This window comes from Chrysemys picta, chromosome 7 (genome assembly GCF_011386835.1).
Source record: "Chrysemys picta bellii isolate R12L10 chromosome 7, ASM1138683v2, whole genome shotgun sequence".
Lineage (NCBI taxonomy): Eukaryota > Metazoa > Chordata > Testudines > Emydidae > Chrysemys > Chrysemys picta.
Window position 1 is genome coordinate 85,401,843 of NC_088797.1, and position 16,686 is coordinate 85,418,528.

A 16,686-nucleotide genomic window follows, 5' to 3' on the forward strand; every position below is an offset into this window, starting at 1 on the left:
AAATACAGAACCAGGAGACCTTTAGGCACAATGCAGCATGCTGCAGGATGGCTTAGGCCTGGAATAGGTGGGAGGTATTGGGCGTCAAGACTTGAAAACCATCGGGGTTGGACCTGGTGCAATAAGCCTGGTTCCAGGCAGTGCTGTTAGCGTCTCACTTTCATAAACAGTAGCTTGACTCACAATAAGAAATAAAATACAGTAAAATAGTGACATCAAAATCCAATCCTTAGGCAGAGCCGAGACAGGAAAAATGTCATATTTAGTGTCTCCCCTCATCAGGAGTACAAATGAATTAAAATATCAGTTTCATCATAAATGTTACATGACTTACAAAAAGAAACAGCGAATATTATTCATGGAGTGCTTTTATGGCTTAATTCTGTTCCCATTTTAATTGGTGATAAAACTCCCATTGACTTCATTGGTGCACAAAGCAAGTGGTGATAGTATGTGTGTTCCTGTACAAACATAGAAGATGACACCAGCCTTCTCCAAGGAGCTTGTAGTCTATATCCAGTTCAGACACAGAAGGAGACTGTGCACTCTTGAAGCAGTGCAGGTTTTTAGTATCTATCTTTGGATAATAATTGAAAAACTAAATGATTATGCTGCACAATATTTGTATAAATGCATGTCTGACTTAAAATATGAAAAATACAATATTTTCTGTACGTAACTGTTGGCATCTGGGTTCCTGAAATTGCAAATACATTGTTCGTCACGTGTCTCACGTTCCCTACAAATGAAAAATCCAGTATTGAACTAATGAGACTAGAGTGCCCCTTTCATTTTTAACGATACAATGCTGTATGAAGATTTTTGCCCTTTCTCTTCTGTACAAAATCCTTTACCACAGTCATTGAAAAGTGGCTGTTTAGACTCTAGTAAAAGATGCTGGACATAAGAACTCACCCATTGTATGAGCCAATAAAAAGCGATACCAGGTGAAACTACAAGTAGGAAAATATTGACCAGTTCATAGATTTCTGGGGCCTAGAAGCTAATGGACTCAGACCAGAGACACATGTATCTAAGGCCTTGTCTACACTACTGGGGTAAATTGACATAAGTTACACTATTCCAGCCACGTGAATAATGTAACTGGAGTCGACGTAGCTTAGGTTGACTTACCGCAGTGTCTTCACTGCGCTGCGTCAATGGGAGATGCTCTCCCGTCGACCTCCCATACTCCCCTCGGGGAGCTGGAGTATTGGAGTCAACATGAGAGCGCTCTGCCGTTGATTTAGCAGGTCTTCACTAGACCCGCTAAATTGACACACTCTGCTGCAGGGCTGTCCCTAGCTATTTTGGTGCCCTACACAGCCCCTCCGCGGGGGGGCTGTGTAGGGCCCCACCCAGCCCCAGGCCTCCGTGGGGGGCAGCACGGGGGGGCTGGCCCCAGGCCTCGGTTGGGGACGGAGGGGAGGGCGGCTGGCCACTTCCAGCGGGAAGTGGAGTGACCTGGCCCCAGCCTGCTCTGTTCCCCTGGCTCCCAAGCTTGGGGGGAGGGAGGAACCGCCCCCCAGCACTCGCCGGCGGCGTGACTGGGAGCCAAGGGAGCGGAGCAGGCTGGGGCTGGGTCGTTCTACTTACTGGTGAGTGCAGGCCTGACTGCTTCTGGAGCCCTCAGGAGTGGGGACGGGGAAGAGGCGGGGCAGAGCAGAGGCGGGGGCCCTGAGGAAGAGCCGCAGCAGGGGCTGGAGCAGCACGCGGCCGCGCAGGACACCAGGAAATTTGGTGCTCCAAATTTCCTGGTGCCCTACGCAGCTGCGCACTTTGAGTATGGGTAAGGACGGCCCTGCTCTGTTGCACTGATTGCAGTAGCGTCAATCTCCCCAGTAATGAAGACAAGCCCTAAGATCAGAATGGAGTCCTGTGGGAACAATCTTGCTATCTTGTAACAACTGTGAAAATAATTTAGTGACAATAATTTCAGTGCATGAATTAGCTGTAAATCCTAAATCATGAAGGATGAATGAAAGCTGAATATTCTGAAGAAATACTGTTTTTTAGTTAGTAATCTACATTTCTGTACTGTTAACAGATAACCTTTTGAGTAATATCGTTTAAAGACTGTGGAGATGTTGTTCTTAGAATTATTATTATTTTTTAAAATTCTGAAGTCATTAATTTGAGAATACAGAAATTTTCTTGGCCATAATGGTCAGGAAAGCATCTGAAGCTATTTAAAATGATTTACAAAAAGATCTTTCTGAATTAACTTCTGGTATGCTTAATTGCATCATTGTGTTACAAAACTTAGATTAAACACTTTTACTTAGATTTGTTTAAATCATGAAATAATCTAAATCTGAAACATTAATATACTCATGGAACGTTTTAGGTTTTGTTTTGTTGATTTTTGTTTTTAAGTGAAAAGCATGAATTTCTCATTAAACTTTTGGTTTGTAAGGAGAGCCAAATATATTTGCAAACAAATGTGTTAATTTGTTACCTATTGCCAGAATAGACGTTTCTGAAGTGCAGTATTTGTTTGAAGTATATTCCAGGGTGCATTTAAGCTTGAAAAAGGACCATCTGTTCTAGTGTTTGTTTATCATTATTTATTGAAGGTAATGGCTTGTACTGGACAAATGATGTTCTCTTATGTTATGGCTTATTCAGGTATTTCATTTAATGAGGTGACCGGGATGAACATTTTAACTTCAGATTCTGTGACAATGGAGAGAGCTATGAAAACCCTGTTTACTGTGTTAAATATGATCAGAATTCTGCATGTAGCTTCTTTTAGGATATGTTCAGATTTTAAATTATGTTCATTTGCACAACTTAAAAAATAATTACTAAAACTGTGTAGTTTTAAAATACATATGAAAGTACTAAGGGAGCTTTCCTCCAGTAAACGAAACAGGATCAGCCCAATGTTTGAGGCAGCAGAAAAAGAGAGCTTAAAGTTATGTGGTAAAAGTATAAGAAGAGACTTATAATCTAAGTTTGGTCTTTAATATTCAACTTTACCAGTTATAGTTTATTTTTTTATGCATGAGTTGTTTTTGGTGTCTCGTATATGGTGGTTTGCTTGCTGCTATATGCTGCAACTTGGGAGACCTATAACAACTTCTGTAGGGAACTTATTTCCCCCTTTAGTAGTTCCTAATTTCCAGGATGGAAATTGACAGCTGGTAGGTGTCTTAGACTGGCCCAGTAACTCCTGTACAGTCACCAGTCTGTTGCAAGTGGATCCAGTCATTGGGACCCAGTCATTTCCAAGTCAACTGGGTCTGGGTAGAATCTAGTCACTATTTCTAGCTCTGGGACTCTAGAGAGCTCCTAGGGTCAGCCCTCTTGTCTGACATCCTTCCTTGAGATATGGAACACTGCTATCCAACCACCCTAGATGCTGAAACCTGTATGTGAGACCTCCTGACCTCCCCGAGTCACTTACACATGCTCCCCCCCCCTTAACCCCTTGAGAGACAGTGTGGCAGAAAAGCAAGGAACCCAAGCGTAGCAGCGGAATTGCTTAATAACAGTCATTTGAGGCCTTGTCTAGAAGGACAATGTGTGTGGTAGCAGGGTCCACATAGCCAGTTAGCGCACAGCATGCTAGTGTGCTGTAGCTTTATACCCATGTTGCCGTGGACTAACAATCAGTGTAGACAAGCCATTAAGATCTTTGAAAATAACAAGTCCTGACATGCCTGCTCTCCTAGTTTGCGCTCATCCTTCATGTGAGTCTGTGGTTCATCAGGGCTTGTCTACACTGCTATGCTGCTGTAGTGCTTCAGTGAAGATGCAACCTATGCTGATGGAAGAGCTCCACCTCCCCAGGAGAAGCACACCTGTTGACATAGCGCTGTCTACACCAGGAGTTTGGTTGGAGCAACACAGTTATACAGAGATGTGCATTTTCAATACCCCTGAGCGGCGTAGTTATACTGACATAAATTTATAATGTAGACCAGGGCTCAGTGTTTCAGACGGGGCAGAGTTCCTCCTGCCCTCTCTCTCCTGCAAGTCCTCCTTATGTGTGGTGATGGTCAACCCCCACAGAGCAGAATCCCACTTTACATAGGGCCTTGTTTCTGTGCGGTACGCTTAAACTGTGAGGTTCTGTATTCACCAGTCGTGCTTGCCCACCCACTGCAGCCTCTGTGGAAAGACCATTGTTCCATGAGGGTGGACCAGTAGTGGGGAGTACAAGTCAACAGCCCCAGGTTATAGCCTCGATGACTTTCAGTGGTGGTCCTGGTCATAAAGGTGTCAAATGCTTTTCCTAGGCAGAGCACCTGCCTGGAATGCAGCAGAGTAGGCTGCCCCTGGACAAGTCTGAACGAATGCAGCTACAGTGCCAATATATCAACACAGGTACAAAACAGATTTCACAATTTGGGTTTGTTTACACTGGCACTTTATAGCGCTGCAACTTTCTCGCTCAGGGGTGTGAAAAAACAGACCCCTGAGCGCTGCAAGTTTCAGCGCTGTAATGTGCCAGTGTAGACAGCGCACCAGCACTTGGAGCCGCACTCCCAGCACTGGGAGCTACGCCCCTCGTGGAGGTTTTTTTTTTTTTTTTTTAGAGCGCTGGGAGAGCTTTCTGCTGCGACTACACAAGCCACGATAAAGCACTGCCATGGCAGTACTTTAATGTTGCCAGTGAAGATGTGCCCTTTGATGCAGTCATATCCCACTTTAGCACAGTGGGATCATTCCTTCTTGAAAGTTACACTGCCCGTGGAAGCTTACTAGGCAGGACAATATCCTGGAAGACTCTGTGCACATAACATTAAAGAGGGACAGATGAGGAGAGGTGGAAGTATAAATAAGGCTATACTAGTTTTTTGCAGAGGAGTGGTCAAAATGTCAGATGCAAGTTCTGGTTTGAAGGTAGCAGTAGGCAAATTACAGACCCAAGAGTCGTAGGACGAAGATTTGGGGTCAGTCAAACTAGATTCTTGACTATACAGATGGATGTGAGATTTGAGTTGAAGAGAAGCTGGAGATAATGAAGTTTTGGGGATGAAACTTAGCAGTTAAAAGTGCATCAGTATGATTTTAGACAAACAATGTCAAGAGAGTTGGGAATTTCCTTCATAGGAATTATACAAGAGGTTGAATTCAAAAGGAAGGTGAGATAGATATTTCTGTGGATCAAAGATTGAATCCCGTGGGGCATCATAGTAATGAGGACAAGTGGTACAATTGGTTCTGTGCTAACCGCAATGAATGGTATAATATGTGGCAAAGAATCCTGGTCCAACAGAAGTCAGTGGCAAAACTCCCATTGACTTCAACAGAGCCAGGATTTCACCCAGTATATGTGTAGTTTCTGAAGTTTAACCAAAGTGACAAATCAGTGAAGAGATGGAATTTGGGAGAACACTAGAAAGTGCAGTGTTACCCTAACTGTGCTGCTAAGCTGCGATCAGCCTTCTAAAATCCACTGGCTTCTCTATGTGTGTGGGTAGAGAGGAGGAGAGGGGCTCAAGGGCTTCAGTGTTCATGTATTGCGCACACAGGCCTGTAGCTCATTGTTATAAAGATTGTGTAAGTGTTTCCATCGTTATCTCTTCTTCAAACCGTTAATGATCACTGTCCTTATTTGTTCCATTGTCTGATAAGACAAGACAGCACAAGTGTCATCACCTGGATCAGTCAAGTATATTTACTTAGCAGTAAAACAAGCACTGAAAGTGTTGCTTTTCAGATATATGCCAGTCTCTGTAGCATGACTGGGTCACATCCTTAAGGCTTTTTGTACTGCTCTTGAGATAGATGATCAATTGAATTGGCTTCAAAGTTTTGAAACCCATCTCCTCTCCCTTGAGATAGAGACGGAAATGACCTAATATTTTCTCTGGTTCGCAGGAGGAAATTGTTTTAGGCAGCTATATCTGTTTCAGATTCAGCAGAAGTCACAAATTTTGAACTCGTCTGTTGTGACAGCTATTGGTTTGTCGAGACAGTTTTTAGTATGACTTCTCTCTGTCTGACATCTATTGCATTATTGTAGTTTTCACTGAAATTTAGCTCCCATGAATAAAACTCTTGGTTTATAGTTAACTGTGTCCCCGTGTAAATTGGGGTGATTTAAGGCTAAATTGTATCCAGATCCATCAAAACTTCAGAGTTCTCCCAGAAATACGTTAGGTCCCCCTGGAAAGACTCTTCCTCTCAGTCTGTGCCCTCCCCCAGAGAAACACTCTTTAATTTCCCACACACCATGATTCCATTCCATCCAGATTTACAATGTTTGCAGCTTGCTCTTCAGATCTTCTTCCAGCTTAGTCATGATGCCTGAACCCTGATTGTTGACCACTACTCCACTGCCCTCTCTCTGGATAAGCCACACTATTATTTACTTTACATCACTGATGTTCAGTGTTGCTATAGCACTAATCTTAGGTTGAATTACAGTGAATTAGCTTGACATACTGTGTATAGGCATGCAGTAGATAGAACTTACTTGCTATAAGCACAGTACATGTATTTATGCTTTATACATAGATCGCTGTTTCATAGGTCAGAGCCATTTAACAATTTTGATTACTTGAATCTTGTCTCCCAAATAGAGAAAGGAGATTTCATTGCATTGGATCTTGGTGGATCTTATTTTCGAATTCTGCGAGTGAAGGTCTCTCATGAGAAAAAGCAGACAGTACAAATGGAAACTGAGATTTATGACACACCAGAAGATATCATGCATGGCACTGGAACCCGGGTAGGTTTCTTTTCTCAGAGATACTTATCTAAATATTAGAAGTTTTACATTATCATTTTAAAGTGTAGAAAGAAAATTCTTATTAATGCTTTAATATTCAAAACTATCTACTGAACTCTATAATTCTTTGTGGCACCTTAGAGACCAACACATTTATTTGGGCATAAGCTTTCGTGGGCTAGAACCCACTTAATTAGATGCATGGAGTGCAGGGCCGGCTCCAGGCACCAGCGAAGGAAGCAGGTGCCTGGGGTGGCCAATAGAAAGAGGCAGCAGTGCGTGCCTTGTCAGGGCGGCACGTCCAGATTGGTGGCACCGGCACTTCAGCGGCAGCTCAATCGGCCCGCTCCAGATCGGCGGCGGGTCCTTCACTCGCTGTCTTCCTCTTTGGCAGCACTTCGGCGGCAGCTCGATCGGGTTCTTTTTTTTTTTTTCTTCGCCACTTGGGGCAGCAAAAAAGTTGGAGCCGGCACTGATGGAGTAGAAAATACAGGAGCAGGGATAAATACATGAAAAGATGGGAGTTGCCTTACCAAGTGTGAGGTCAGTCTAACGAGACAATTCAATTAACAGTAGGATACCAAAGGAGGAAAAATAACTTTTGTAGTGGTAATGAGAGTGGCCCATTTCAAACAGTTGACAAGAAGGTGGTGAGTAACAGTAGGGGGAAATTAGGTTTAGGTTTTGTAATGACACAAGCCATCATGTGCCAGCAGTGCCCCTCTGCCATGTACATTGGCCAAACTGGACAGTGTCTACGCAAAAGAATAAATGGACACAAATCTGACATCAGGAATTATTACATTCAAAAACCAGTAGGAGAACACTTCAACTCCCTGATCACTCAATAACAGACCTAAAAGTGTCAATTCTTCAACAAAAAAACTTCAAAAACAGACTCCACCGTGAAACTGCAGAACTTGAATTAATTTGCAAACTGGACACCATCAAAATAGGCCTGAATAAAGACTGGGAGTGGTTGGGTCATTACAAAGCCTAAACCTAATTTCCCCCTACTGTTACTCACACCTTCTTGTCAACTGTTTGAAATGGGCCACTTTCATTACCACTACAAAAGTTATTTTTCCTCCCTTGGTATCCTACTGTTAATTGAATTGTCTTGTTAGACTGACCTCACACTTGGTAAGGCAACGCCCATCTTTTCAGGTATTTATCCCTGTTCCTGTATTTTCCACTCCATGCATCTGATGAAGTAAGGTTCTAGCCCACAAAAGTTTATGCCCAAATAAATTTGTTAGTCTCTAAGGTGCCACAAAGACTCCTCCTTCGGCTACCACTCTGAAATCTATAATTCTTATTGATATTAAGAATAAATAAGCAGTCTTGGTAATTAGCCAAGGGAACTAGAATGCAGCCTTCACTGCACAAGTCACTTCCTGCTGAGTTTGAATTTACAGTTCTAAACCAATTTCTCTGTCTTATCATGTTCTAAAAATCACTTTCCATGTATGGGAACGGAGGGTTGAAAATCCTCCCAGACTTTGTAATGGATTAATTCAGTCTAGCTTGCAATTGAAATGTAGGGCTGTGCCTAGAAACAGATGAAGATTGGTGACCAGACCAAGTATTCATTCCCCTACAAGAAGACTCTTGCATGAAAGAGTATGAGGACTGTAGTGTTGTTTTTTGTTTTTTTGTTTGTTTTTGTTTTTAATTATACTGTAGGTGGCAAAGCGTTTTACCACCACATAAATCTGACTTGGTGGTGAATGCTGTTTGAAACCAGGTAGTTGTAATTTTTTCAGTCTCCTGTGTTCCTGGAATACAAATTTGCCTATGGAGAAACATTTAGTATATGGTCAGGAAATGGGATTACAGAGAATATTTTACATATATAAATATTCTGCTCAAGTGTAGCATACGTTATGGGATTTTCATCCTTGGGCAAATACAGTTTTTGACACTTCTCTTTTATTTCTTGATAAGAATGAGGAGCCATTGAAGAATGTAAAGATTGCCATTCAGAAAATTCAAAGTCCATTTTTAAAAAGTTGAAGAAATGGTTGCAAAGGGATTTTCATCCTTAATTTTTTCAGATCTGATGACAATTGCTACATAGTTATGATATACAGTATCATCTGATAATCACTCAAATTACTGGGATTAATTTATATAACAGTTGCAGTGATATTTGATCTATACTAATATTACAAAGATTTAAAAAGTTGTGGATTTTATTACTTTGGCTAGATTGAACAGGTCGGGATTTATCTAAAAGCATACATTAATGTTCATGTACATTTTTAAATTGTAAATTGATTTTTGTTACAATTTTGTGCAGAGGTGGGGTTAAAACTGATGGGAGGTTTCAGGTGGAAAAGTACCAAGAGAAATGGGTGGTCCCATGGACAGTCTGCAGTATACATTTAACACACACAACGTTACTTTCTCCTTAACACTTTCCTCAAGTTTGATGATGGCTCTGCCATTCTCCTGACCCCAGCCCCACATTACACCGGTGGCTGTGTTGTTGTTTTTTAACAAAACAGTGACAAATAAAAAAAAGCTAAAAAGTAATGCTGCTACCTGTTACTTCCTGTGTGATCAGTTGGGTGGCTTTCCAAATGTGTTGCTTGATAGGGTGACCAGATATTCCAATTTTACAGGGACAGTCCCGCTATTTAGAGCCCTGCTAGGATGACCAGATGTCCCGACATTTAGGTGTTTGTCCCCCGATCTTTGGTCGGGACGCAATTTGTCCTGATATTTCGCTCCGCTGTCAGCACTGTTTGGTGTGTTTTTTTTTTTTTTTTTTTGCAGCACTCGGCGGACCCGCTCCCCCCATGTGTCCTGATATTTTCTTCCTCTCATTTGGTCACCCTAAGCCCTGCAAATCTGCGGATATCCACTTCATATCGGTGGATATCCTCAGATGCGGCTGTCTGCCGACCATTTTTGCGGATAGTGGATCGGATGCGGATACAATCATGCAGGGCTCCGCTCATCAGCGGCGCCTGGCCTGCGGTGTCCAGCTTGGGGGGCACAGCGCGCTCAGGGCCAGTGGCTGGGGCTGGGCAGCAGGCTGAAGTTGGGGCTGTCCAGCACCCACTTGCTGCACCGCTTCCCATCCAGCAGCTCGGGCCCCTTGGCAGCGCCAGCATCCCCACCATGGCCCGGCCTGGCAGCACTGGCTGCGCTCCCGGCCTGCCGGCTCCTGCGCAGCGGGGCCCACCCCCAGCCATGGGGATTGGAGCAGGTGGGCCCTGGCACCCCACCCTTCTGCCCTGCTGTGATGCAACAGGCACTGCTGCTGCCGTCACTTGCGAGCCCCAGGAGCAGCACGTGATGCGATGCCCCTTCCCCCCACACCGGCTCTTCCCTGCAAGACACACACTCCCCTGCTTGCTCCTCTCTGCTCTCTCCCCCGCCCCCCCCATCACTAGTCCTTGTGAGAAAGCTTGCCGCTGTGGGTGCGGATACACACAAAAGACGGCTAGCGGATTGCAGGTCGGATCGCAGGTTGATTCTGGCGGATGTGGATCCACATTTTTGTATCCGCTAGGGCTCTACCGATATTTGGGGCTTTGTCTTATATAGGTGCCTATCACCCTCCACCCCCGTCCTGATTTTTCATACTTGCTATCGGGGTACCCTATTGCTCCAGGATGTGCTACAGAAGTTGGGGATTTGGGCGGCTTCATGTAATCTATCAGCTGCTTTCCTGGCCCCATGGCAGCAGAAGGAGGAGCTTCTGTGGAGGAGTTGGGCAATTGCCAGCTTTTCACAAGACTGCTCATCTTCTGCTCTCCAGCATCCTCTGCTGCTTCCCTTTCTGCCCCTTACTCAGAGGCAAATGAGAGACTGGCCAGAGCCTGATTCTTCTCCCTGTGGTCACAGTGACTACCACATGGCTTTCTGGTCTTGTGGGACTCTAAGCGTTTCTGGGATGCCGGAGGTGACATTTACATTTGTTGCCCTTTTAGAATCCTGTGGAGAGGAACCATTGGACGAAGAGAGATGAGAGGAAGGATTTGGGAATCACTCTATCACTTAATGATGCTGATCGAACTAGCACACACTAAAAGTAGGGTGTAGCCACAGCGTCATGAATGACAGGAGGGTCACACTGCTCAAGTACATGCTTTGCATCTTGTGTGGGTACATACTTGGGGTGACTAGCTCCTCCTGCCCGTCACTCCTCTGCGGCTGCTCTCTGCTTTTAGTGAGCTAGCTTGATCAGATGTCTCCATGATGTGGAATTTGCACCTGCGGCTCTAAGGGTATGTGTAGACATACCCTTAGAGAACTCAATGAGGATTGAGACCCATTGTGCTAGATGCTGTACAAACACATAGTGAAAGGCTGTTCCTGCCCCGAAGGGAATGAAGTCTAATTTAAGGCAAGATTCTACAAGCAGGTGCTGCAAACAATGGGAAGAAATAGGGGACAGAGGGCAAAGGAAATACTACATGTGTATTCTTATTACTTGGGTTAGCGGTGTACACGGTTAGATGGTTCAGGCCAGTTAAATAATTATCATAAGATAAACAAGGTAAATATTAGAAGTCCCTACATATATTAAGAGACCAGCTGCCTGGGCTCAAAACTAAAAGGAATTGTCAAGAGGGCTTTAAACTGGGAAGAGAGGTAGGAACGGTAGCTACAATTGTACTCTGTAATGACTAGATACCCTCTAGTATCTAGATACTGATAAATAGAGAAATAAGCTGGAAAGATCATCATCAGAATTAGATCCATTTCCTTAGTTCTTGTATGACAATGTAAACATGACTAAAATTTTCTATGGTGGTATGGTAGTGGCAGAATTCATGCTGTTCTTCTACAAGGACACCTGAGGAAGTTGATAGGTACTCAGGTGGTTAATGATTAAATGCTTTTGACTGATTCTTATGCTAGTGGTTCCTTTTAAATTTGTGAACCAGTTGTCACAATTACCTGAATAGCTGTTCCATTGACCTTCTGAACAGGATTGGTTACTAACACTCGTTAACCTCAAAGATTTATCCTCTTAAATCCCATTCAGATCAGTGGAGGAATTGTGAATTATGACTCTGTGTCTAGCTGGCAGAGTTTATTTTGAGATTTTCCATGTTGGTGTATTCAGACTTTTATCCTCCCCCATCTGTCAGATACAAACATATTTCACTTTTATATAAGTCCATTTCTTCTCCCGTTAAAGTCAAGGGCAAAACCCCCATTTACTATAGTTGTGCAATATCAGGCCCAAAGTTTCTAGAGACTCTTCCAAGTCAGTCTAAAGAGCTAGAGCTAATTTAAAACCTGATTTCTACATTAATCTTTGTACTCTACATTCTATTGAAATAGTTTTTGAGTCTGAGCAATGTACATTTAACTGTTTTTCTGCTGGATTCCTTCCTCCTGAAGTTTACTCTAGCCCCCTGACTCTATCAGATCTGTAAATTCCTTCCAATTAGACATTAACCCTTAAAAAAAATATCAATTTGCAAACTTCCAGCCAAATGAATCCTTAGGAGGACTTGTGTATGAGTCACAGTGACACTTTGAAAAAAATCATAAAACCAGTAGTAAATAAAGATGGTAGCAAAAATTGTAAGCATGTATCTCTCGCTTCGTTAGTCTGCCTAACAATCCATTTCTCTCTTCTATAGTTTGTTAGTTGAGTTTTGTTTTTTTAATCTGGTACAGTAATCCTGTACTATATAAATTAAAGACACTCCTAACTGTGCTATCATACTCATAAAAACATAGCTAATAGCTAGTTAATTCACTTGATTTGCCTGTCTAGTTTTTATATATTAAAATACCTCTTATGCTGTAAAGATGTGCCCTGAGTCATTGGTACACATTTTGTGGTTTCAGCTCATTCAGGTATTAAGTGAGGGTGGATAGTTTAGCAGTCTAACCTTCATATACAATATATCTATACTTCTTGGAACCACAGGTTTAAATCCTGTCAGGTTGCCCTTCATCTTCTCCAAGACAATGCACAGAGTTCCACAAAACTCACTGTGTACAATAGGGGATCTTTTTTTAATTAAAATTTAAAAAACAGGGCCTGTCTCTTCCTGGTGGCCCTGGCTGTTTGCCTGAGAGCAGGAGTTTGCATAGGATTGCCAACTTTCTACTTGCACAAAACTGAATACCCTTTCCCTGCCCTACCCCTCCTCTGAGGCCCCGCCCCTTCTCACTCCATCCCCCCTCCCTTTGTCGCTCGTTCTCCCCACCCTCCCTCACTCACTCATTTTCACCGGGCTGGCTTCAGGGGCTGCGGTGTGGGAGGGGGCTCTGGGCTGGGGCTGAGGGGTTCAGAGTGTGGGAGGAGGCTCTGGGCAGGGGGTTGGGGTGCGGGGGTGTGTGAGGGCTCCTGCTGGGGGTGCGGGATCTGGGGTGGGGCTGGGTATGAGGGGTTTCATAGATTCTAGAACTGGAAGGGACCTCAAGAGGTCATCGAGTCCAGTCCCCTGTCCTCATGGCAGGACCAAATACTGTCTAGACCATCCCGGTTAGACATTTATCTAACCTACTCTTAAATATCTTCAGAGATGGAGATTCCACAACCTCCCTAGACAGTTTATTCCAGTGTTTAACCACCCTGACAGTTAGGAAGTTTTTCCTAATGTCCAACCTAAACCTCCCTTGCTGCAGTTTAAGCCCACTGCTTGTTCTATCCTTAGAGGCTAAGGTGAACAAGTTTTCTCCCTCCTCCTTATGACACCCTTTTAGATACCTGAAAACTGCTATCATGTCCCCTCTGTCTTCTCTTATCCAAACTAAACAAACCCAATTCTTTCAGCCTTCCTTCATAGGTCATGTTCTCAAGACCTTTAATCTTTCTTGTTGCTCTTCTCTGGACCCTCTCCAATTTCTCCACATCTTTCTTGAAATGCAGTGCCCAGAACTGGACACAATACTCCAGTTTAGCTCTAACCAGGGCAGAGTAGAGCGGAAGAATGACTTCTCGTGTCTTGCTCACAACACACCTGTTAATGCATCCCAAAATTATGTTTGCTTTTTTTTTGCAACAGCATCACACTGTTGACTCATATTTAGCTTGTGGGCCACTATAAACCCTAGATCCCTTTCTGCCGTACTCTTTCCGAGACAGTCTTTTCCCATTCTGTATGTGTGAAACTGATTGTTCCTTCCTAAGTGGAGCACTTTGCATTTGTCTTTGTTAAACTGGGGTGAAGGAGGGTGCTCTGCAGTGGCGTAGCCCAGGTTCTAACATCAGGGGGAGCGAACCCACAAAAAAAGGCGCCACCTGACATATCAAATTACTAATTACATACTTTTAAATTAATTATACATATTTATTTGTACTTAAAATAAAAACACAAGAATGATCCAGCCACGGAAGGGCTTGCACAGCCGGCATTTCACAGGAGAACTTTAGATTATACTTAGATATACTTTAGATTCTAGAAAGTAAATCACAAAATACAGTAGTTTGTAATTGTCACCCCTCGCCCTTGGAGCAGAGCGGCGGCTCGGCTGCGGCAGAGTCATTCCCCGGGCTGCCGCTGCTCACGGAGAAAAGATGCCGCTGAAGAGAGACCACGAGAAAAAAAAAATCCTCCCCCTTCTCCCCTTTTCCTTCCTTCTCCACCTCCTCCTTTGGCACCAGATTGTGGCTGTTGTGCTGTTCTGTCAAGGTCTCCTTGGATGTCCTGCTGTGAGAAAACTGAAAGCTTGGAAGCCGTGTTAACTTCCAAGTAACAGGTGCCTATTGTAGTGCTGCACGCTTGGTTTCCAGCCAATGGTTCCCTTATTTCTTGGTGTTGCATTGGTGCAGCTCATCTAAACTAGGAATGTTCACCTGTAGTTGCTTACATAGTGGCACATCAGTGCAAACCCCCCTCCAGTGTAGACAAGGGCTTAGGAGGATGGAAAAAGGAGCCACCTATGGAATAATTTCCTACTGTCAAAATAGTAAGTAAGCCACAGAAGAAGAAAATGGCTTTACTTCTGCAACTATCTGTTCTTTCCATTGGATGCAGGTATATTTCTGTAAAGCAGTGGAGACAGGAATCTAGTACATGCCCTGTGAAATCACAGGCCACTCATTAAACTGGAATCCAAACTTACATGTAGTAATGGGCTCCTGGGTAGTAGATGGAGGAATTGGTAAATAAACAAATTAAATAAAAAGCCTAAATTAAATACTTTATGAAAGAGATATTTCAATAAACTTTGAATTACTGGCAAAAATAAAGTAGAATTACATCTGACGTGCTATTGCAGTAAGCTAGATCACTTGCTGCTGTAGGGAAAACATTGTGAAGGGGTCTGGAAGGGCGAAAGTACCACAAGTTTCCTCTTCATTTCTTGCCCTTTAATTCCGCCTTGCAAAAGAACCAGAGGTCAACTCCAAACCCTGCAGAGCAAATAGGATTTTATGGACGCATAAATTCAGCTTAATATAAAATTATTAAATCTGGTAGGGAAGGTACCATGGATACTATATACAAGGCCATACACAGCTGTGTTCACACCATTATTTGTTGGGGGACAAGAAAATGAGTTAAAAAAATCTGAAACGGAGTTGCTCCCAGAATAATTTTCTCTTTAAGAGAAAAGAAAGCCAGATTAAGAAATATTGCATTTGCTTCTGCAGATATCTGCTATGTCCATGAGAATACAGGTGTGTATGTATACAAATGGAAGTGAGAATTCAAGAAATCCACTGTGAATTTAAGGGCTACCCTTCAATAGGCACGTAAACATGGATCACACATTGAAAAGAACATTCCGTAAGGCAAGAGTGAGAAAAGACTTACTAGTTGTACTGGTCTCTTGTGTGGTAACTATAGTTGGCAATAGAAAAAGAAGACGACAAAATTAAAATAGCATCCCTGAAAGAGAGAGAGAGAGAGAGAGAGAGAAAGGGAAAATATATACCAAGCTACAAATGTAACTAAGTATTTGATACCTGTTGGGGTCTCCGCTAGATCACAAAAATACCCATAGTTGGTTTGTGAGCAATCAGATACATTCGCCTGTATATATCTGGTGATCTGCATTGACTGTAAGCCTTTGAATTATTAATCACACCTGAAAATAATTGGTTTCCTTGTTTTATACTTTTATACTGCTATAGCTGTGCACAGCACTTTATAAAGTTAAAAAAGATAAGTGACGAATTTCCTCTGGACTGAAAAAAATTATTTAAAACACTATTAAAAACATTATTTAAAACGCTAATAAAAAAATTATTTAAAACAGGACTGGGGCTGGCCGGCCGGGATTTAAAGGGCTCAGGGCTCACTGCAACGGGGCTGCTGCTCCTCAGCGCGTTCCCCCCCCCCCCGCCGCGCTGGGGGGCTGCGCTGCTGCCCCTTCCCCTCCTGGCAGAGCCCACCCCTGCCTGGGCAGCGTGCACCAAGCGAGGCTCGGCTTAGCAAGCCAGGCAGCTGCGGGCGGGGGGGAGCCAGGCAACCAGCCGACACCGCCTGAAATGAGCAAGCCGGGCTGGGGATGGGGGAGGAGGGCGGTGCGGAGCCCAGAGCCAGCTGGGGCCGCATACAAAACCTGGCTCCGGACTCCGAGTCCGGAGCCCAGTGCTGGCTGCGCGGAAAGGCGCCGCTTTTAGAAAATGTGCTCGGGGGGAGCGGCCGTTTCCCCCTGCTCCCCCCCCAGCTACGCTTCTGGCGCTCTGGACTGGGATCAAGGGGGTTAGAGGGCAGGAGGGGGATCAGGGCTGGGACAGGGGGTTGGGGCACAGGGGGAAGGGGGAGCTCAGGAGTGCAGGGTTCAGGCAGTGCTTACCTCAAGCAGCTCCCGGAAGCAGCAGCAGCATGTCCCCGCTCCGGCTCCTAAGTGGAGGCATGGCCAGGCGGCTCTGTGCACTGCCCTGTCCGCAGGCGCTGCCCCCGCAGCTCCCATTGGCTGCGGTTCCCGGCCAATGCAAGCTGCGGGGGTGGCACTTGGGGTGGGGGCAGCGTGCAGATCCCCCCGGCTGCTCCTACGGGTAGGAGCCAGAGGGGGGACATGCTGGAGGGGGGATATGCCGGCTGCTTCCCAGAGAGGGGACATGCCGG

The 16,686-nt window shown here is 44.3% G+C and overlaps 1 protein-coding gene across 2 annotated transcripts in view; it reads left to right on the forward strand.

The window, feature by feature from the left end:
* Positions 1 to 16,686, forward strand: part of HK1 (hexokinase 1) — a 71,945-nt gene that overhangs the window by 16,015 nt on the left and 39,244 nt on the right. The window contains exon 3 of one of the 2 annotated variants that reach the window (XM_005281896.5): positions 6,537 to 6,685. The exons of the other annotated variant lie outside the window; for it this stretch is intronic. Coding sequence (XP_005281953.2) covers positions 6,537 to 6,685 — 149 coding nt within the window. The remainder of the gene's footprint in view (positions 1 to 6,536; positions 6,686 to 16,686) is intronic. 2 annotated transcript variants of the gene reach the window in all.